We start from the raw sequence: 21,857 nt of genomic DNA on the forward strand, positions 1-21,857 counted from the left end.
GCATTCAAAATGTTACTTAAGTAAAAGTAAAAAAATATTAGCATCAAAATGCACTTAAAGAACAAAAATTAAAAGTAGTCATTATGCAGAATGGCCCACTTCAGAATATCATATTATCGGATTGAAATTATTGATAGATGGATGTAAATATCACTTTAATGTTGCAGCTGATGAAGGTGGGGCTATTTTTATTTACTTTATATACAGCTGTGTGGCTTAATCTATAACAATGTATCCTATTGTATTTGTTGATAATATTTTGTATTAATAATCTAAATCTGTGAAGTAACAAGTAGCTGGAGAGACCAAATAAATGCAGTAGAGTAAAAAGTCCAATATTTCCTCTGAAATGGTGTGGAGTAGAAGTATAAAGCAGCATAACATGGAAATACTCAAGTAAAGTACAAATGCCTAAAAACTGTACTTAAGCACAGAACTTGAGTAATTGTATTTATACTTTCCACCGCTGGTCATTAGGCTACTGTATGCGTTTTAATCTGGGCTCATTTCACATTAAACAGCAACTTTATGCTCTAATTATTCTTTTAATTGCCCCAAAGTTTTGTAAATGCCTCTATTTTTTTCAGACAAAAGTTTCCCATCAAATAGTTGATCTATTTCCTATACTGGTATAAGCTACTAAATGCTACACTACTCAACACCAAACATCTGCAATCATCTCTCCCGGACTCTTTAAAACCGTTAACCCCCCTTCTTACCTCCAACAGTCCTTGTTAGTCATATTTCCCATTACGCACAGTTGTGTTTTATTATCGCATTGCAGTGAGATAAATGCTCCTATTGTTCTTCATTAGATTCGTATAAATATGGTGAGATGTATAAAGTATGTCACCATAATTAGCAGCAGAAAGTCATGTGGTTTGAATATCGGACACAGAAAAGGCAGTGAACGCCCCTCTCCGTGTCCGGGCGGAGGCAGGACAGTGAGCGGACGGAGGAGGAAGACTCGACACTCGGACCGGACACGCAGCTGGTGAGTTTCAGCTCAGATCGATGTCTTTGTAACGTATTTACTTCTTGGGATAACATCACGGTATTTCTTCTAAAGCTACTTCCAGTGAATCTGCGGGGCTCAGCGGTGAGTTTAGGGATATTAATGAACTTAATCCAGCCTGTATCTGCTTTCTTCATCTGTCAGCGTAGAGCTCCGGTTTTCTTTGATACTTTTTGATTGATGATTCTTGAATTGATGTGCTTGTAAAGTTATATATGTTTTCTCAAAGTGTAGACTTTGGTTGTTTTTTTTTATTTAAAAATGTAAAGTGAAGTTCACAAGTGAAACCGGATGAACGCAGATCCGCAGCAGGCTAAGTTTTCACAACCTACCTGTATGGGATAATCCGTGAATGTTAGGCTCCACGTTTCGGTGTGATGCTGAAATAAAATTATAATAGAAACATCCCTCCAACAAAGGCTACTGTACAAATTCATAGACACTTGATTTGGACAAATCGGTTTATTCTTTCTAATGAAGCCCACTTCATAAAGGATGTATAAGCTATACTGTTAGTGGTTAATACTTAACTAACGTTTGTGTCATAGAACCGTTATAAGCTATTAATAATAGGAACATATTTGGGTTGCCAGGTTGTACAAAATTCTCCCTTAACACTTTGTATTTTGAGCTATAGCTCTTAGTTTATGTATGATAATGTTAAATATCCTCAAGGAACCACTTTTAGTCTTGTTTATTGCACTAATGCATTTATTTACACTAACTGCATTCACATTTACACTACTTGTGTTTAGATTTTTTTCTGTCGTTTCACTAAATGCTTGTCATTGCACTACATGTTTATACCTTCTTATTCTGTACCTGATTGTGTGTCTTGCTGTTTACCTGAAGTTCATTCATTCTTTTGTTTTTTGCACTGGGACCAGGGAAACATAATGCCATTCCTCTATATCCTGCACTGTAGATGGAAGGCTGACAACAAAGTCTCTCTTATCTTATCTATCTCCTATCTAATAACTTGATGTCATTAAAGTTGGTAATAAATTGACTTTGGTGGTCAAACAGTCTATTTGAGGGGACTTCCTGACGAATTTAAGAGACAAAGTCAGTGTCATGCTGGAGAAGGATTTCTTATAACCTGGCAACACAAAGGTTGTTCTTGTTAACAGCTTACAACTGATCTATAAAGCACTCATAAATCATATATTAACATTATTAAAGCAATCATAGAACCCTTTGTGAAGTGTGCCTTCTCGGTACTTATTACTTATTAATATAAAACAGTTGCAATGTTGTGTTATTAATTAAAGCGACCACGCTCAGGAGGGTGCTCTTGAGAAGATGCTGTTTTGTCTGTTGCACAACACCTCCTGTGTTCTTGTGTTTCAGCCTCACAGTAACATATTTAAGTGTCATACTATGAAATGGGTGACGACACCTCGGAGACCCCGGCCAGTTGTAGTCGTCATGCAGTCGTACAATAGTACTCTGTCATGAGCACACAGAAGGTGCTGTTTTCATTGCACAGCAATATCAGGCGCTTGTTAGTGTCCATTTATTCCGTCTTTATGTCTGCTAAGTGCAGCTCTGTGAGGAGCTCCTTGGATGTCTGTCATTGTGTGGCTCTGACCCAACTCCAATGTTGTGTAAACACTAACCTCATCTTGACCAACCTGATGCATCAGTCTCCTATTCCAAAGCAGGGTCGGTCTCCTTCAGAGTCATTATTTACCATGTGGGTTTGTTTTTTCACCAGAGACTTTTTCACCTGAGTCACGATGGAGTCTCACAGACTGAGCAGCTCTCCAGACGTAAGGATACAGAGGAGCTACACGCAGCAACACAATCCCAGAGGGAGCCAGGACAACTTGTTTGGAGTCAGGGTGCAGATCCAAGGGATTAAAGGTCAACCGTATGTAGTTCTGAACAGTTCTGGCCAGGAGATCCACCGGGATGTCTCAGTCATCACCCACCAGACGGGGTACAATCCTGGCATGGTGAGGAGGTCTGTGGATGAAAGACACTCTTCCTCTGAGTCACAGAGGACTGCAACCTCCTCCCCATTTCATTATCAGAAACACCCAGAGATTCTGAGACCTTATGACCCTGAAAATAATAGCCTGAACTTAGTCCATCCTTCAACAGCTTCAGTCGCTCAACCTGGACAGCTTAACACTGGCCTTCTTCCTGAGACTGCTAATGTGAACAAACCCAGGATCCCTCTACCTGCTGAGAGTCCAGTGGGAGACCAGAGTGAGGAAGCCCGGAACAAGACACCTCCTTCAGGTAGACAAGTCCCCGCAAGGTCCCCAAACTCAATGGACACAGACTCCTTTATATCTGTAGGGAAGCTAATAAGCCAGTTCAACAGCAGCCAGCGGAGGGGAAGGGGAGGCCCAAGGAACAGGTTGGACACAGAGCAGTGTCGAAGGTCGCGCAGTGTGGACAGTGGTCGAACCTCGGACTCCTCGTCCACCTCCTCTTCCTCCAGCAGAGCCTCGTCTCTGAAGGGCATCAGGGGCGAGACCCCAGGTGGGATATATCCTCCGGGGTCAGCCAGGGCTCGACTGCTTGGCGGAGAAGCCTCTTTGGCGAAGGAGGAGAAAAAGCCCAGCGCACTGCTTAAAGGACATCAGGGAAAAGAGACGATGTCTCCACATGCTGCAAAATTACTTCAAAGAGCAGAGAGACCCTCCATCTCCAGGTCATGTAGTGACCACACTGATGAACCTGATGAAAGAGACACACAGGTAAAGAGATTTGTGCCAAGGTACAGCTGTAATTTAAAAGGTTGTATTTATTTGCTGTATATTTCCTAACCAGGTCACTCCTGATCTTCTGAAAGGACAGCAAGAAGTCTCAGTAGACCCACCTGAAGACACAGCAAAACAAATACTCTTCACTTACCTCAAGGATGGGTAAGTGCCACTCAGCACTGAGCACTTTTAGCAGAGACGGTTAAAAAGTGAGACAGTGCAACTAACAGCCATTTCCTGCATCTGTGTCACATGTGTCTTGACACGGCCCCACCTCTTTAGGAGACTAGAGGTAGGGACTGAGTGCATTGATTCCAATGGGAGTAGTAATTGAGAACGCAGATCATGATCATTACCTTAGCCCCAAAGTCAAGGACAGTATCAATATTATATTCTTTTTATTCTGATTTTCTCCTTTTTCATGAACCAAAGATCCCCTTAACATTCTGACAGACAAATCAGGAGAAAAGTAACTTTGTTTGAGAATCTGGGAACACAGCACTGTTGTCGGTGCCAGCAATGTTTTATCTTTAGTACAGAGAATCTTTGCTCTAAGTTAAAGGAATAGTTATACATTTTGAAAAATATGGTTATTTCCTTTCCTGCGAGTTAGATGAGAAGATTGATACCACTCTCATTTTTGTCATTGTCCTCTCTCTGCAAGATAACAAATAAAGTTTACTGCCAAAATGTGGATTTATGTCTTTAAAACAGCTAAATAAACAAGGACGTCAACTGTCGTTCCAATAATAAAAACAAAGTTTTCTTTAACACAACCTCCTTTTTTCAACCCGACAGCCACCTTTTGGTGATTAGCTTGCGGTTGTGATCGTGTAGTGTAGTCAGATAAGGGGTGCTGCTCCAGCTGTGTGTGCTCACGCAGCAGTCAGGAATGCAGAGCATGTACATGTCTCCACTGATAAAATAACTTCTTCACACGGTACGTTTTTATGATTCATCAGTGCCTTTTTTTTAGAAATATGTGATGAAGTAGAGCATTTCAAACGTGCTGTGTACCCACTGTATGGCAGCCTGAGTGAAAAGAAGTACGTGTTTTTATCCACTGCCATATCTTTGTTTAGCTACTGACTAAATAAAATGTTATCATTACACCCTGTCATATTTTTCTTGCTTCTCAGAACGACTGATGATGACTCCACCACTCAGAAGAAAGTCACCCTGCTGCTTGAAAGCGTCAACAAGGTCAACTGGAAGACTGCTGAAAATATAGTGAAAGAGAAAGTGTGTGTTGGGATGAGATGTTTGCGGGTGTGGATCACTGTTCAGCATGATTTAATGTCTGAATCTAACAATGGTGTTGGGCATCTCCTTTTCCGCATACGTAGGATTATGCAGCTGAGGTGAAGCTCTTGCAGGACAAACAGGGAGTGCTGGAGAAAGAAGTCTGTGAATTGAAGAAAAAACTGGAAACAGAGATAAAGGTGTAGTGTGGTCCCATCCTGCTGATTCACTTCTGAAACGCTCACTTCCTATTCCTGTGACTGATGATGTTGATGTGTGCTGTGCTGCAGAATGAAAAGACTCTAGCCAAGGCTTGTGAAAAGGCCAGGACAGAGAAGAAGAAACTTCAGGAAGAGTGGGCCAAAAGTCAGGAGGAGCTCTGTAAACTCACTGACAGACTGGATGAGATCGAGGCCCAACTTCAGTCCACCAAACAGGAGTAAGGATCACACCTCTGGGTCATTCCACAACGTTTACAATGAAAAATTGTTTAAAAAATATACAAATTGTATCAACTAAAAGAGTACTGGCATAAAGAAAAGCATATTTAAAGACCCCAAATTGTATCCAATAAATACTGGAAACAGGAGGAAACAGCACATTTTTTGTATGAGATATAAATAGAAAATTAGTGAGCTTCGAGAGATGAAGATGAAGGATTATTTAGTAGGCTTTTGGAGGCTTATTTAGCTACTTAGCACAGCTAACCAGCTGCTGGCTGTAGCGTAATACTTATTATTATATTATATTATTATTATTATTATTATTATTAACTCTTAGCAAGAAAGCAAATAGGCTTACTCCCAAAAGAGTCAAACTATTCCTTTAAATAATTATAGTGTTGCAACACAAAGTCTATTAAACAAAGTTAAATGTTTTTTATGAAGAGCAAATTAAACAGTTTTTAAATACAATACCTCAATGCTCTGTTACACTTTCTTTAACTGAACATCTGCTAATACTCTAAGGCAGGGGGTTTAAAAGTCTGAGACTGTGAGCCTCCCCTCAGACAAAGCTTGGAAAAAGTAGCCTCCCACCCCCCTTAGTTTGTATTGCTTAGTTTTGTAAATTCCCCGATGCCTATGGGATCAGGATTATGTTATTTGAGCCCATAGACGCTTAATGAGCCTAGCCCAATATTGCTTTTTGACATAATGTCAGACTCCACCAAATACATCAAAACGTTGTGTCCTAAGGCCTTTATTAGTTTCAGACTCAGTAAGACCCCCCCCCCCCAAAAAAAAAAATCTACTGTATCTCTGTACATTTTTAACCAAATCACACACTTTTATGATTCTAGTCGATTATATTACTTCCATTCATTGAGCCTCCCCTGAAACTGTGGGGCCCGCCTCTCTTTTTGAAAACCTCTGCACTAAGTTCATTCAAGTGAACTGTGATGTATGATCTGATGAAGTTCATTTGACTGAAAGCAGGGTCAAATACCATTTGGATTAAGTGTGCAGATATCCTTTTTTGTTATCTAGTCCTGTCAAACCCCTTCTTAAAACGTTAAAGCAGGGTAAGCAGGCTTCTTTCCTCGATATAAAATATGGAACTAAAACAAATCTGTTATGTATCTCTCTTTCCTGCACATTTTTAAATGTCGTCAGGCTGACTCAGATGAAGGCAGAGAGAGAGAGATCTAAGACGGAGATGAAAGACCTTCAACAGCAGCTCTCTGAGATGCACGATGAGCTGGACCATGCCAAGAAGGCCGAGGTGATAAATACAGACAAAGAAGTTCTTCTGGAGGTAAATGAAAGCACATGAACAAGATGCACTTCACAAATCAACAGCAGCTCTGTAAAGCTTCTTCACTGGGCTTAAGGTGGTGACGTAGTATTTTGATGGATGTCTGTAAGGAAATGGCGCAGCTGCGTATGGACTTCCAGGAGATGCTACAGGTGAAGGAGGAGCAGGAAGAGGTGCTGCACCACAGAGAGCGGGAGCTCAGTGCCCTGAAGGGGGCACTCAAAGAGGAGGTGGAGACTCATGACACATACATGTCCGCTCTGAAGGATGAATATGAAAATGAGCTTGAAAGGCTGCTCAGGGATTTAGATCTGGCTAAAGAGGTAACAAGGAAGACATTTTCTTCTACTTCTCTTCATACCCAAAAGCTTAAAAGATTGTTCCATCATCTATTATTTCGCCCCCTGCGTCACAGAGCAGTGCTCTGCTGGGTCAAAGGAAGGTCGAAGCAGAGGAAGATAGAGGTGCAGCTAAGGCTCAGTTGAAGGAGCTGAGTCAGGACAGAGATCAGCTGAGAGGAAAAGTACAGGAGCTGAACAACAAGCTGGATCAGCTGAGCCTGGCAATCCAGGAGTCTAAAGCCACAGAAAGACAGCTTGAGCAGAGAGCGAAGCAGATGGAGGTGGGAAAGTGATTTACTTTAGTTTGTTTCTAGAAGGTTTTTTTTAATCCACATTTATCTTACTGATGTGATCTATATGTTTTCCTTGTTTCCTAAGAGGGAGAAGCAGCAAGTTGAGGAAGCGCTGAGAGATGTGAGGAGGAACGAGGAGGAGATGTGTCAGTCCAACCAGTCGCTGCTCACTCGCTTGGAGGACGTGCAGGTAAAGGGAGGTTACTGTTACCTTTAGAAAAACAGCTTGGTGGCATTGCGACGGTTTAGATGCATACCATGCAACTGCAACATAGTTTGCTGCATGCCATCCTCTTTCTTTTCACGTTTCATACCTCTCTACACCTCAAGCTGCCTTTTTAGCCATGCTTGGAAGCTCACAGTTATTCAGTTTTCTTTGTTTTCATTTTTTCCCAGAGTAAGCTGACCAAACTAAATCATGAGCACAGGGACCTGAAGGAGAAGCTCAAGGAGGAGAGGAAACAAATAGAGGAGCTGTGGAAGATAAAAACCGAACTGGAGGATGAGAGGAGGCTTCAGGACAGGACTGTGGAGCAACTGCAAAGGAAGGTGAGAGGTGGACCCGGACTCTTTATTGGGGGAAAATTCTGCTTTTTCTGAGCCAAATGAAACCAGAAACTTTGTTATCTGCTGCTTTTCTTGTGCTTGGATAGTCTCGTCCATATACCCAAAGAGGTCCACTTATCTCACTAAAGAAGCTCTTTGTTTATCTCAGATGAATAGCATTATGGAGGAGTGCGAGGCGTCCACAGATGTACTTCAGAACCAGGTCGATGAGGCCAAAGAGAGGAATCAGAGGGAGTTGGACGAGCTGCGGAGACAGCTGCAGGAAAAGGGAGCAGAGCTGGAGAAATCCCGACAGGCAGCCAAAAAACTTCAGGAAGAGGTGTGGTACTCATTGTCTCTCTGATTCATAAGCATGTGAGTTCAACTGTTTGAGTCACCAATAACATGGAAAGTCAACACTAGGTTGGAAAGAAATGATGTCCCTTTTAAAAAAATAAGTATTTCTCTTTTTATTAGGTGTTTTTTTGTGTGAGATTAAACAGAAACGTAAGAGTAGATTAACAATTCTACATTAGTTTAATAACGTCTGACTGATTAACCGTTACCTAATAGAAGACTTTGCATGTTACCTTATCTTACAGTGTGTGTTTGTACTGTGGTCTGTTATGTGTTCAGCTGCTTCCTCTGGAGGAGGATCTGCGGCGGTGTCGCAGGGAGCAGCAGGAGGCCCAGCTGAGGGGCCGGCAACTGGAGCAGAGGGTGGAGGAGCTGGAGGAAAGGAACGCAGCCACAGTGGGAGAGCGAGAGCGCCATGTCAAAATCATGGAGGTAAACGTCTCAGCAAACTCAAAGACTTGTATTTAAATAAGGTTCTGTTAAGTCACTATCTGTGGCCAAATGGGGTAACACAATGGGGATTGAGCCTGTGGCCCACTGATGAAAGCACTTGCATTTGCAGTATTACAAACCAGGTGTCTGTGGTGAAAAATCACAAGCAGCGCAAAGTTACCATCACACAGTAGGCTGGTCCGCCAAAGAGGGTAGACGGAGCTCATGCAACAGACTCACTCTTAGACTTACTTGTGTGTGAGCCTTGTGGATGAACGGTTACTACAGCAGAACAGGCAAAGAAAAGAGTGATGAAATCCAAAGTTAAAAGAAAGAAATCTAAAAACACACCTGCAATTACCACTTATAGGCATAGATACCGCCAAAGAGAACACAACAGAGATCTTTGAGATTTTCAACTTAGGAAACATGTGAAATTAACAGTATTTATTATTGCGAGAGACAGAGATATACTGACCTTAAGTCTCTAGTGTGGGTCACTGGATCCTAAATTTCTTCCTTCATTAGATTTTCTCTGACTGGCCTTCCCTGGTTTCATCGGTGTTCTCCAAGCCCAAGCTGACCTCTCAGGTTTTGGAAACATCCCCTCAGAGCCACATCAGACTTTAAACTGTACAACTGTTTTTTTCGGCTGAGTAGCATGACTAATAAACTGAAGCCCCCTTTAAGCTGTTGTCGGAAAATAAAGATGCATCCAAATAATAGGTATACTTTGTCACAGTGCAGGATGTAGTAAAACTAATTCAATTTGCATCAACGTGAATATTAATGAATTGTTGCTTATGGATGAAAAAGAAAAGAAAAATACCCACAAACTGATCTCTCATCCCCAATTGTCCTTTTTATTGTAAAGATTGGATGATATTTTGACCACAAATTGTCTCCCTCAGGTCTTTTTGTGCAGATTATTGTTACACAGCACCTACTAAGAATGAATGATGTGACTGACAGCCTAAATGTTGTCCAGTAGGGTTTTGACACATAAAGGTTGAATGAAATTAAGTATCTCCGAGGTCACAGTAGATCTCATCCTTTAGCACTTTAAACACAACGTCCCCTGGCATAATAACATACTGTGTATATGTTTGCCTAAAAGCTACAATTCTAAACTGTTGATCATCTGGAGCTTTCAATTAGAAACTGTCCTCACACAGTCCGAGATGCATCGATTTATCACATGTTTTGAAGTGTTTATATGTCCAGGTGCCAGTATTTGCACTCACTGGTTCTTGTGAATTATAAGGGTGCTAAAGAGAAACAGCAACAACATCTCACTGCTCAGCACTGTTTCTTTTGCTGATGATGACAAAACACACAGTGTGATCGCTGTTGACACTTCGTATCGACCAGGGCAGCTCGTGTTTACTGTACAAAGTTATCAGACCTGTCTGGGTGTTCTGGGAACATCTTTCTCTCTTCCTCCCCTTTCCCAGTGTCAAACACTCTCGCCCATTCAGCAGTGAACACGTATCAAAGGATGTTATTCACTTTGTCTTACTGCATGTATTTCCAGATCTGTCTTTATATATTTTTACTCAATAGGCTTCTTCAGAGTCAGCTTTTCTAACCACAGCCCCAAGGGATGGGTTCGAAATGTCCTCAGTACTTCATTAAACATTGCAGCGTAATGCAGTATATTTTAACTTGATGATGATTTGACACATTTGTCATGTGTTCCTCTCTTCTCAGGGACGCATTAGCCAACTAGAAGAAGATCTCAATGATGAGCGCAGCAGTGCTGACCGCCTGATGGAGCGATTAGACAAAACCAAAGAGCAGGCAGGTTCACTCCCTCACTCTCAGTTAGTATTTGCTAACATTTATAAATTTCCCCAACTGTGAAGCAACCACCTTTACGCCCCGGGCATCCTGCCCTACATCTGTTTATGATAAACAGATGTAGGGCTGAGGACTCAGATTTCCCCCCAGACACTTTTTGTTTTGTTTCTCTGCATTCACATTGTAACAGCCAGAAATACGCCTGAACTGCACTGACTGAGCGTATGTTTCTCCATCTCTGATGTCGTCATGAGAGCCTCACATCCGCCTGTAAAGTAGGCCACCATTCATGGGAGCAAAGTGGTGCAGACTAATTGACACAAAACACAGCGCAAAGACAAAAAACAGCAAACTATTGTGAGCGGCTATTCACCCCCCTCTTTACTGGGCCTCTGGATGTTATTAGAGAGTAGAGAGCCTTTAGGTCTGATGTGGCTGCTCAAACCAGACAGCATTTCCTCTTGTTTTAGGAATTAGGCTGAAAACTTTTCATTTAACCTGAAAGTGCTGCCCTTTTTTAATAAGGTTCGACTGTGTTTTCAGTCAATATGAAAGGAAGTACATATAAAGTGCAAGCCCATAATTAGCTCTAAAAGCATAAAGAATTACAAGGTGGTTCAGTGTAGGGCTGGGTGATATCTCTATCCCGATATAACTCATTTCATATCTCAATAAAGATATAGCATGTTTTCTGATAACTCAATAAATAAATAGTATTGGATCAGAATTCAGAGCGTTTTCCAAATGAAGTAAATATTGCTGTAACGCAGTTGTGCCGCTCATTTTTATAAATATATTATGTGATAGACTTTTTTTTAAATTGTTTCTGCAATATATGTCGTCATATCACCCAGCCCTCATTCAGTGCACATATATTTCTCCTTCTTAACTTACTAAACGTTTGTGAGATGCCATATATTATGAAGAAATATCAGATCATTTGGAGCTTAAATGTCTCTTTGGTTGTTCTGCCAAAAACTCGTAGACATCTGAAACATGACAAGAGGCTTCATTTTTGTCACAAGAAGTAAAGATTGGGACACACTGGTTTAATCTTTAAGAATGTGTCAAATTATTGTTTTTATTTATGTAAAATCTTAATAAGTTTAGTAACAACAACTGTCAGATAAGTGTAGTGGAGTAGAAGTATAAGTAGCCTACAGTACAGTACAACTGTCCCAAAATTGACTTGAGACCTGAGTTTCCTCCTCTGCTGAATGCTAAAAACTTTGTTTCCCTCTCGTTGTGACAGATGGATCAGATGAGGAATGAGCTGATGCAGGAGAGAGGGGTCAGGCAGGACCTGGAGTGTGACAAGATAAGCCTGGAGCGACAGGTATGACATCTTACCCCACACAACCTGGACAACAAACCAGAGTTCATCTTTTTTTTTTTAAATCTCAGAAATGTCATATCCGACCATCTGTTATTACATGACTGAAATTGCAGTTAGGTCACAGGATTTTATAAGGATTTTATATTATAATATTGTCTGCCTAAAGATGTGCTTTTTACATTTTAACTATACTGATAATATGCACTTTAACATTTTAATTAGTATATTACTGAACATACATTTTTTGAATCTTGACTTGACCCTGAATAATTTTTCTAATCCTATTTTTCTTTGGCTTTAAAAAAAATGTTTTTATTATTATTATTATTATTATTATTATTATTATTATTATTATTATTATTATTATTATTATTATTATTATTATCAGATCTGCAGGACATTCAACAGCACAGATAATTCAGCATCATTGCTCTCTGCTGTCATCTAGATGTCAGTGTTAGACTACTCGAAGGAGCTCGGTGAAACAAACACATTTTTTTGTTTATATTCATTATATATATATGATATTATTATTTTATTTATCAAAATGCATATGTATCCTTGAGCAAATGGTCAAAATGCTTTTCCTTGCTCATAATTTTATTATATGAAAACTTCTTCCCGGCCCTTTTTGGCACAATGTTGTATTTCTTTTAGATTAGTGGAATAATGTGAAACCACTGGCTGTACCGCGTATTGCGTCATGTGCAGGCTTCTGAGCGTGCACACAACACGGAGAATTAGCGTTTGGCTTTTATGCGCCACATAACTAGAACAAACTCCCAGAAAACCGCAGGTGCACTGCAACTCTCAGTTCTTTTAAATCAAGGCTTGACTATTTGACACTGCTTTTTTAATCAAATAATTGTTAATTTCTTACACTGCAATGTAACTTTTTATTATTGTACTTTATACATACCGTGTTCTATTTTGGCTTTTTTAAAATGTATTTATTGATTTTAATTGTTTTAATTGCTCTTTAATGTTGGTAGTTTTAGTGTTGAAGCACTTTTAATTCCCTGTTGCTGAAATGTGCTGAATACATAATCTGGCCTTGCTTGCATGTCCTCCTGTACTTTGCTATTGCTCCATAGCAGAAGTGGTCAGAAAACTTCCCCGGGTACCTTTAAATTTTTCATAATTTATGTAATTCATCTGTTTCATTTCCGCTGTCAGAATAAAGACCTGAGGAGCAGAGTGACTCATCTGGAAGGGTCGCAGAGGACCAACCAGGATTCACTTGTCTCCAAACTTAACAGCCGCATCCAGGAACTTGAAGAAAGGTTGCAAGGAGAAGAGAGGTGAACACCTGCACATGAAATAATGACCCCATTGCTCTTAACAAAAATAAATTTACTGTATACAGAGTTTGTATTTATCAGCACAGGATAACACTTTGGATAATGGCTCCATCAGATACTTGATGGTAGCTGTCGAGCAGTGAACCCACTCATATCACTTTTCCCTGTGGTTGTAAGAGTGAGAGTATCTCTGGTCCAAAACACACTGGGAAGGTGTTGAGTTACAGGAAGCTGCAGCAGCGATGTAATCTCTCGGTGCTTTTTGCTCACAGAGACAACAACAGCTTGCAACAAGCAAACCGCAAGCTGGAGCGTAAGGTGAAGGAGATGAAGATGCAGACGGATGAGGAACGCATTAACCTGCAGAGCCAGGCAGACCAGGTAGACACTTCTTTAACTGCTAAAGACACAAAAGCAAAGTAGCTGCAGACTTGACTCTTGACTCAATATTTCACTTTTGTCAACTCTGCAGCTGACTCAGAGACTGAAGACGGCGAAGAGGCAGATGGATGAGGCGGAGGAGGAGATCGAGCGTCTGGAACACGCCAAAAAGAAGGTGCAGAGAGAACTGGATGAGCAGATCGAGGCCAACGAGCAGCTTCATGGCCAATTGAGCTCACTGCGGAACGAGATGAGGTGACCACTCACCTTCTGCCACTTTCTGCGTTTAATCTGCAGTGTTGCATGACATCTTTCTTTAATTTCATTCTTTTGCATTAACAGGCGTAAGAGGAAGTCACCTCCTCTCATTAAGGCCGTGGAGGGCGATGTGAAAGACGTGGATGACATTGGATCTGATTGACTGGCGTGATAAAAACAGTAATTTCTGGACTTTATCAAGAAACGTTGGACTCACTGTGAAGAATCCTTGATATCATACCATTAACACGCTCAGGTGTAATTTGGTGATGTTTCCAGTTGTGAATAGCGTGGTACCTTACCAAGCCTGACCTCTTGTGGCAATATGTATAACTAAAACACCTGACTGACGTTTTACAATGCAGACAAACTGGATTATTTACCTGTACTCAAGTTAATTAATTTGTTCCATAAGTTATTCTTTTGCTGCGTGCGTAAATGTATAAACTGCAAATTTTAAACTAATGAAAAAAACAATAAAAATAAGTTCCATCCTCCGGAAACTCTTAAAATGAATAAAACCCAGTTGTATGTTTGTCCTCTTACGTCACAGACAAATAAAGAAAATCAGATTTGAAGTTGAATGTAATGGAGATAAAATACAAATATCCCCTCGCGACAAATGTGTTGATAAGAGGAGTCTGAGGGTTTTACAAATGGATCAATGGTCCGTGCTGAATGGTTGTGGTCGGGTAGAGGTGGAGATTTGACAGCTCCAGAGGTTCACACCACTGGACATTTGGCAGAGTGATACTTGGAAATACAGCACAAGAGAAGCATGAGGCAACACTGCGCTCTCAAACATGGAATACTCAAGGAATTCCTGGCAGAATTCCTGGGGACATTTGTCTTGGTTGTAAGTAGCATTATATGTTATAAAATTATGTTTTTTTTTTTCTCAGGCTAGAAATAAAAAATATTAAATATATTGCTATAAATATTTGCTTTAAAAATTGTTTCAACTCTGAGATCTTGTTTATAAGAGTTGAGCTCCAGACTGCAGAAATCTTCCTGTCCCTTTATAATGTCAGGGACAATCTGCTGTTTTCTTCTTGTTTTTCAGTTGTTTGGCTGCGGCTCAGTCGCTCAGACCGTCCTCAGTCGAAACACCCTGGGTGAGCCTCTCACCGTCCACATCGGCTTCTCTGTTGGACTGATGATGGCGGCGTACGTGGCTGGTGGAGTGTCAGGTAAATGTGCTTTGGAGGAACTTCTGCACCTAATTGTTTATTTTCACTCAGCTTATTTTGCATGACCCACCACACCTCGCCAGCTTGATATGGATCTAATACACATGAAATATAAAGTATAACATAATAAAGATCAAGTTTCTACTCTGCGGGTATCCTGTCAAATCAACAAACAAACATCAAGATTTAATAATATAGTTTTTTTTTCGTATATTCAGCATCTCTGCTGCGATAAATCTACTGTTCAGCGACAGACTGCATTCAAATAATTAAAAGTTAATGCAAACGACCCCGACACAGCTTGTTTGCATGTGTTGTAATGAAAACATTGTTACCCATGAGGCATACAGCTTGTAAAAAAAATACTTTATGACTTCCTGTCCAGCCATATGCCACCTCCACAGCTCCAGTGTCAGCAGGAACGTTCCAGCTCTCGGTCCAGAGCCAATGAAAGTGTACTGACCATTGATTTGTTAGTGCTAGTGCACAGCCTCTCTTGGGTCATACATAACCCAGGGCACTAAATGTCCTGCAAACTGCATTGATCATAGGCTACGCTCATCTGTCTAAATGAGACTGTTTGCCTCATCTGGGCTTCAGCTACTTTCAATTTCACATCAAAAGGACCAAATAAAATTCACAAAGAATGATCACTGACAGATGTTTTTTAAAAATTAAAAACTGCCGGGATGTGGGTGCAGCTTGGCTTAAAAAAAAAAAGAAGAAAAAAAAGGAGCAGAATAATGCTCCCTTTTGTTTTCTGGCTTAGGTTGAAATTCTAATATGTGACCATTATTCTGCCTCTTTGCCCGTGAACATACATAACAAAACCCTGCACCGCCCCCGGGGGCCGCTTCCCTTCTGCTGCCCCTCGTAAATGTGACAGTCTTGTTAATGATGGAGAGGATATCATGCCAGACACCCCCCACCCACCGCACCCCTCTTTCACTCTCTGCTTTGTGTTCCAACCTAGGGGGCCATGTGAACCCTGCTGTGTCTCTGGCCATGGTGATTCTGGGCAAACTAAAGATCTGGAAGTTTCCCTTCTACGTCATTGCCCAGTTTCTTGGTGCTTTTGCTGGAGCTGCAGCAGTCTTTGCATTATACTATGGTGAATATACCTGTACTTTATTCCTGTACACATGCATATCAAACCATACCAGTTGGTAATGGCTGCCGCAGAGAAAGTTTCAGCTGCATGTTCATCAATATGAGATACTAATGTGGGTCCCTGTGCACATTTACAACCATCTATTTGTCCTCCTCACAGATGCGTTCATGGACTTCACCAGTGGGATTCTGTCAGTGACAGGAATCAACGCAACAGGTCACATTTTTGCTTCCTACCCCGCGAGACACCTGTCAATCCTTGGCGGCTTCATCGATCAGGTGAGCTCTAGTTGCTGTGACCCAATGACCTCCCCAAAATTTTGCATTGCCGCTCCCATTCAGGCTCTAAATTCTGCAAAGTCCGGAAAATGTAACTAATGCAAAATTGATTGGCCCGTTAAGTCTGAGAACAACCCCCCCCCCTTTTGCTTCAGTTTTGGGTCTAATGACCCATTTCCTGGCATTCAGTGGAAGGTCAGATCTATAATTAACACCATTTTCTGCCTTTTTAGTCGGTGCAGTGATCCAAAAATAACACGTCTACCAGCTTAAAACTGTCGAAAAGCACACCCAGTGAACCACTGAGATAATTCTCATCAGAGTGGCTGTGCTCACATTAATGTTTTCTTTCAAATGTCTGTGTAACTGTGGTGCTGTAAAGGGTGCACCCCCTAAATACTGAATTGACAGCAGTTAAAACCTATAAGATCACTTGGTTCAGTTATACATATTACAGATTACACAGTTAGAAGGTATCATATACTGCAATATGACATAGTTTACCTAAAACTCTACATATTTCATTCATTTAAAAAAGACAAACAATGACATTTGTATATTGACAGACTGATATATACATGTAAAAAAAAAAGCCTGCGTAGGAGAAGTAGGTAGCCAATAGCTTACACACAAACCTCTCAAGTCAAGAGAAACAAAATTACAGAAAATATTAGCATGTGTTGATCCCATACCTGCCTAAACTCTGCAGTTTACCAAATATATGACGTTCCACTCCTGCAGGTGATAGGGACAGGTATGCTGGTTCTGTGTATCCTGGCTATTATTGATGGTGGAAACATTGGAGCTCCCAAAGGCGTGGAGCCACTTGCTATTGGTCTGATCATCATGGCCATCGGCGTGTCAATGGGACTGAACTGTGGCTACCCCCTGAACCCTGCCAGAGACCTGGGACCCCGACTGTTCACAGCTATAGCGGGATGGGGGATGGAGGTCTTCAGGTAACTGAACCCCCCCAAAGAGCCCTTTGATAAGTTTGATGTGTTATTTTTCTCATGTACCTAGGTTGGATCAATTCAGTTATGTGTGTCAAAATACGCCTTCATTTAAAAAGTGGTTAGATTTACTGATTATAAGATGATGTTATTAAAGAGAACCAGGAAAATAACTTCATAAAAAACTATAAAGAAACATAGGATAAATACGAATTACATCTAAACACTTAATGATAATGTTATCAACCTATATAGTTGACTCTAAGTTATGGATTGTATGAATAAAATGTCAGTTCTGTCGACTGATGAATTGTATTCCAGCTCCATTATAGAAACATAGAAAAGGGTATCCATAATGTGAATCATTTGTGGGAGAGAACCGAGAAAAATGTTATTGCTTGTCTGACTTTATACTATAGATGTTATTTGATATCATTGTGATACAAGATTCTGGTCGCTCGAAGAAATACATCTGGTTTTCATGTTTTCGGTTTGGTTTGTAGCACAGGCCAAGGAAGAGCCCTTTTGAAATCTGGAGAGAATCCGAATAACATCGCAGATAGACAAAATATTTTTCATTTTGTTAACATTTTGTAATATGGCATGGCTTTGGCAGAGGTCTGCGCTCTCTGAGTTACTTCACCTTTCATTTTTATTATATATAGTATAACCGCCTGCTTTTATGACATTTTGCAGATTCGGATTAACATTTTGTAGATAGTTGACGGATGAATTTAGTCAAAGAATAAATCTTTAAAGAGATTGTTGCAGTTAAATGTAGACAGTTGATAAATTAAGTAATGTAGTTTATCATTTGTCGTTCTGGAAACTGATACCTGAGCTGCTGACACAGTGTTACATAATGTCACATGTGCTGGACAGATGCAGTCGATGCTTGTGAATGATCCAGTGGTGGCACCAGTGGCCCACGGTGGCCTCAGTGTCGGCTGCCCGTGTGACTGCCAGAGATTGATTTAACTCTTTCTTCTCACGTCTTTTTTTATGCTTACAGCACTGCAGACAACTGGTGGTGGATCCCTGTGGCCGGGCCCATGGTGGGAGGCGTGATCGCAGCCATCATCTACTACCTGCTCATTGAGCTGCACCACCACCGCGATGAGCCCGAGAAGCCCCATGTGGAGGAGGATGAGGACGAGGAGGACGATGAAGACGATGAGGACAGCAGTCTGAAGGACAAATATGAGATGATCACCATGAGCTAAAAAAAGAAAAAGAAAAGACATTAACCTAACTGGTCAGATTCAGCTGTTTTACTGTCAGTGAACACACCGCACAGCTTCCATCTGTAAGGACAAGTTCCTCTGTCAGTGTCCACACTAATATTGGACTGTCTTCTTTGCAACTTCACTTTTTATGTTTCATACACACATGAAAATCTCAGTCCTGTGTACTTCACATTGTTATGAATTTTAATATACATGTTGTAAATACTGTATTATAGATTAGATTAGACCCTTTATTTGCTATATTCACTTCGAGAAAATTGGTACTGGCACTATACTACTACTGCTACTATAGTTTGATATGCCTGCAAGTCTCTTTTTTGATTTACTCCCATTTTCTTTAGTGGTTGTGATGATATTCTCTGTTAATTCATTTAAAAAAGTTGTGTTTTTTGGTGTTACTATTATTGTTTTCTTCTGTGGCAAACCACAAGGAACCCCTCTCCTGTTCTTTATTTAATATTTGTATTTTACTCCGTGTTGTTGTTTTGTCTACATTAAAGTTTCTACAAGTATCAATTTCATAAGAGCCATTTCCCTTCTGAGAAGAGACTCCATCATCTATTACATTCATCAGTGGGAACTGCAGTTAAGCTGACAGTTTGTTCATGCAATTTCCATCTCAGCACACTACTACCCCATTTCTCCTCTTATGTCCCTTTAATTGTTGTGTGATTAAATGAAAGAGGACAGTAACAGCAGACATAAATCTTTGCGGTAAACCTCACCAGCAGACAAGAACAAAAACACCTTCAACGATAATTGCACGGACCTGAGAGATGGAGCATTTGTTTTTAGTTGTTATGACCGCAGAGGATGATTACACCTCTCAGTGTCAGCTCAGAGCGTTATGTTGTAAAATATTCCCTGTATGAGCTGATTGCTCCAGTTAATGTCCTTGTACATATCAAAGAGGATGTGAATCACAGTGGGACGCCTGATTTGAACTCAAACCTCAAGTGATGACTGTCTTGTTGGAGAGGTAAAGCTGTTAAAGGATTGTGGTTATACACCGCCCTCACAGTAAAGTAGCCTTCCTGTCATTCTGGAGAGACACCATCAAGATATCAAGTATAAATAACACAAGGCAAATATAATCTTTTAGAGTTAAAAGTACTCTAAAAGATTATAAATAACCAAGTCCAGTTGCTTTTGACTGAAATTGCTTTGGGGTTAACGATGACCTGGACAAATCATTCACAGGCCTGCTAAATTCAAATTTTTACTTAAAGATTTGACCCAGTGTTAACCTAGTATGAGCAATAAAACTCAAACTGAACTGAAGATCCCCTCCAGAAAAGTTCCGTTTAGCACATTTTCTCCTCTCCCATTGAAAAATCCAGAAGCTATGAATGTGCAAATATTTTTTTTCATTTCAACCATTTAACTGCTGGAAATAAAAGATGTATCCCAAGGTTTTAAATCTCTGGGACTGTCTGTCTGTGTCTTTTCTCTTTCTCTCTCCTTTTCTTCCTTCCCAACCAGTTAAGACAGATGTCCGTCCTCCATAGAGCTGGGTCTGTTCGATGTTCCTGCTCATTAAAAGGAAGGTCTGTATCCACAGTGTGCACAAGATAGTTGGATTAATACTGTATATAATAACTATAATAATTTATTTTTTTTAAATTAAAGATAGTGATACTTGTTGCTGCTCATGGGGGAAAAATGTGTGTGGTCTTTACCTACTCTATATGTCAAGTGTCTTGAGATAACTTTTGTTATGATTTGGCACTGTAAATAAAAGTGAATTGAATTTAATGGAATTCCACATATTATGTATGTAAATGTTATATTACATAGCAGATGTACTGTAAGTAGAATATTACTGTTACTGTCGCTACATACTGTTGAGTAGTTCAGTCAAATCTTTATATTTTAGAGGCTGCTCAGGTTTTGTGCATACAATTTTAATTTAATTTAAAGTGTCAAAAGAACAACCTTTCCCTCTCAGGTGGAGGAGACAAATTGCATAAAATGAAAATCTCAAATAAAGTGCCTCAAAATTGTAATTCAGCAGAACTTGATAAAGTGTCACTTTACACCACTGGTGCCTTCAGTGACACGTTAAACTCCTTTCAGAGACAGGGTGATGGTCACTGACACCAGCAGACAGTTACAAGTAAAGCCCTCCTGCTGCTGAGCCACACTGGAGGAAGAAACGGCACCAGAGCTCCATACAAGAATAACAAAGACCCACTGCTGAGTGGAGAGGTACGTATCTATCTGAGGGAGGAATTAGGGTGTTGCAGGATGAGTTCATCTGACACCAGCCTGAGGGTCAAAGTACACACCAGATTATTGTTCATGTCAGTTTGTTGTGTATACATTGCATGATTGCATACATGGAGCAGAAAGGAAATATAGACTGACTGGCAGCTCAATAACGCTACATGTGCAGGTGCATGTGATTCTCCCTTCTCGTCTCATCTAGGCCCCAGGATGCCGAATGATTTAGACATTATGCGATTCACATGGACTTACAATAAGTTCAGTAGTTCAATGCTATGCTGGTTCTCCAAAGCAGCTGTTACCTTCAATGTAACTCATGTAAACAGTATACATTTATGAATATGAATGAATTAATGAGTGACTTGGTGTCATTTTGTTGTCTGTAGGTTGTTTGATTAAAGGAAAAGACACATCAAGATTCATTGCGAGAATGTAAGTAAGTAAATGCAGCTTTAACAGCTTGAGTTACTTTACAAATTAAGATTGTTCATACAAAAAATATGGAAATGTACGTGTACAGCTCAAATGATGTGTCGATTCACACGATTGACAACGGGTTCGCTAATTGTTTCAGTCATTTTCAAGGTTTCATCTTCACAAAAGAGGTTTGCTTTCCTTTTTTTAACTAGGGACCAGATTGCAATGGGATCACACTAACCAGCTGTTTGGACCACACCCATCTTTAACCTAGAGCTTCATTTTGATTTCAACTACACACTAGTTCCGTGACTGTATCTTGCACAGTCGCTCTCGTAACAGATAGAGATACATAAAAATGTGTGACAAAATGTTGAAAACCACCTGCTTCTGATGTTATCACTCAAATAAATAATAATAATAATGTAATAATCAGTGGTCATCCGCCTTATAGATATGGGTTAGAAGATCCCTGCTACATCTACCAGTTGATTTAGAAACTGTCTCTGTGGTAGTTTACGCTTCAGTAAATGTGTCCAGAACAACAGATGACAGGTAATCATTTTTCATGGGGGCGGCACAGTGGGGGCAAGAGGGTTTCAGGTTCGAGCCCCAGTCAAACTGGGTGGAGTTAGTTTGTTCTCACACTGTCCAGGTTCCT

The 21,857-nt window shown here is 40.4% G+C and overlaps 2 protein-coding genes across 4 annotated transcripts; both read left to right on the forward strand.

Moving 5' to 3' along the window:
* The first annotated feature begins 953 nt into the window (after positions 1 to 953).
* Positions 954 to 14,381, forward strand: LOC310948936 (cingulin-like protein 1). 3 transcript variants are annotated; one of them, XM_083916240.1, is made up of 19 exons: positions 954 to 994; positions 2,733 to 3,726; positions 3,800 to 3,894; positions 4,872 to 4,974; positions 5,079 to 5,174; positions 5,265 to 5,413; positions 6,588 to 6,729; positions 6,840 to 7,052; positions 7,145 to 7,351; positions 7,449 to 7,553; positions 7,760 to 7,912; positions 8,079 to 8,249; positions 8,546 to 8,698; positions 10,409 to 10,498; positions 11,751 to 11,834; positions 13,011 to 13,135; positions 13,408 to 13,516; positions 13,608 to 13,771; positions 13,859 to 14,381. In XM_083916240.1, the coding sequence occupies exons 2-19, from the start codon at positions 2,755 to 2,757 to the stop codon at positions 13,935 to 13,937; spliced, it is 3,210 nt and encodes a 1,069-aa protein (XP_083772366.1). In that variant the 5' UTR covers positions 954 to 994; positions 2,733 to 2,754; the 3' UTR covers positions 13,938 to 14,381. The 3 variants fall into 3 exon arrangements, with proteins under 3 accessions (XP_083772366.1, XP_083772365.1, XP_083772367.1); XM_083916239.1 differs by lacking the exon at positions 954 to 994 and adding an exon at positions 1,053 to 1,099; XM_083916241.1 differs by lacking the exon at positions 954 to 994 and adding an exon at positions 1,053 to 1,099 and having other exon boundaries at positions 4,872 to 4,935.
* A 156-nt stretch (positions 14,382 to 14,537) lies between these two features.
* aqp9a (aquaporin 9a) lies at positions 14,538 to 18,762 on the forward strand. Its single transcript, XM_083917137.1, has 6 exons — positions 14,538 to 14,630; positions 14,838 to 14,964; positions 15,938 to 16,075; positions 16,235 to 16,353; positions 17,095 to 17,312; positions 18,319 to 18,762. Exons 1-6 carry the CDS (start codon positions 14,553 to 14,555, stop codon positions 18,527 to 18,529), a joined length of 891 nt encoding a protein of 296 aa, XP_083773263.1. The 5' UTR covers positions 14,538 to 14,552; the 3' UTR covers positions 18,530 to 18,762.
* Positions 18,763 to 21,857: the final 3,095 nt, after the last annotated feature.

Source organism: Echiichthys vipera (genome assembly GCF_963691815.1).
Source record: "Echiichthys vipera genome assembly, chromosome: 7".
In the NCBI taxonomy this organism is placed as follows: Eukaryota; Metazoa; Chordata; class Actinopteri; order Perciformes; family Trachinidae; genus Echiichthys; species Echiichthys vipera.

Bases quoted from the DNA above. Each gene is read 5' to 3' on its own strand.
- LOC310948936 (XM_083916240.1), top strand. From the start codon at position 2,755: ATGGAGTCTCACAGACTGAGCAGCTCTCCAGACGTAAGGATACAGAGG. The intron at 5,414-6,587 runs GTAAGGATCACA...AAATGTCGTCAG, and splicing joins CTTCAGTCCACCAAACAGGA to GCTGACTCAGATGAAGGCAG. The intron at 13,517-13,607 runs GTAGACACTTCT...TCAACTCTGCAG, and splicing joins TGCAGAGCCAGGCAGACCAG to CTGACTCAGAGACTGAAGAC.
- aqp9a (XM_083917137.1), top strand. From the start codon at position 14,553: ATGAGGCAACACTGCGCTCTCAAACATGGAATACTCAAGGAATTCCTG. The intron at 14,965-15,937 runs GTAAATGTGCTT...GTTCCAACCTAG, and splicing joins CGTGGCTGGTGGAGTGTCAG to GGGGCCATGTGAACCCTGCT. The intron at 17,313-18,318 runs GTAACTGAACCC...TTATGCTTACAG, and splicing joins TGGGGGATGGAGGTCTTCAG to CACTGCAGACAACTGGTGGT.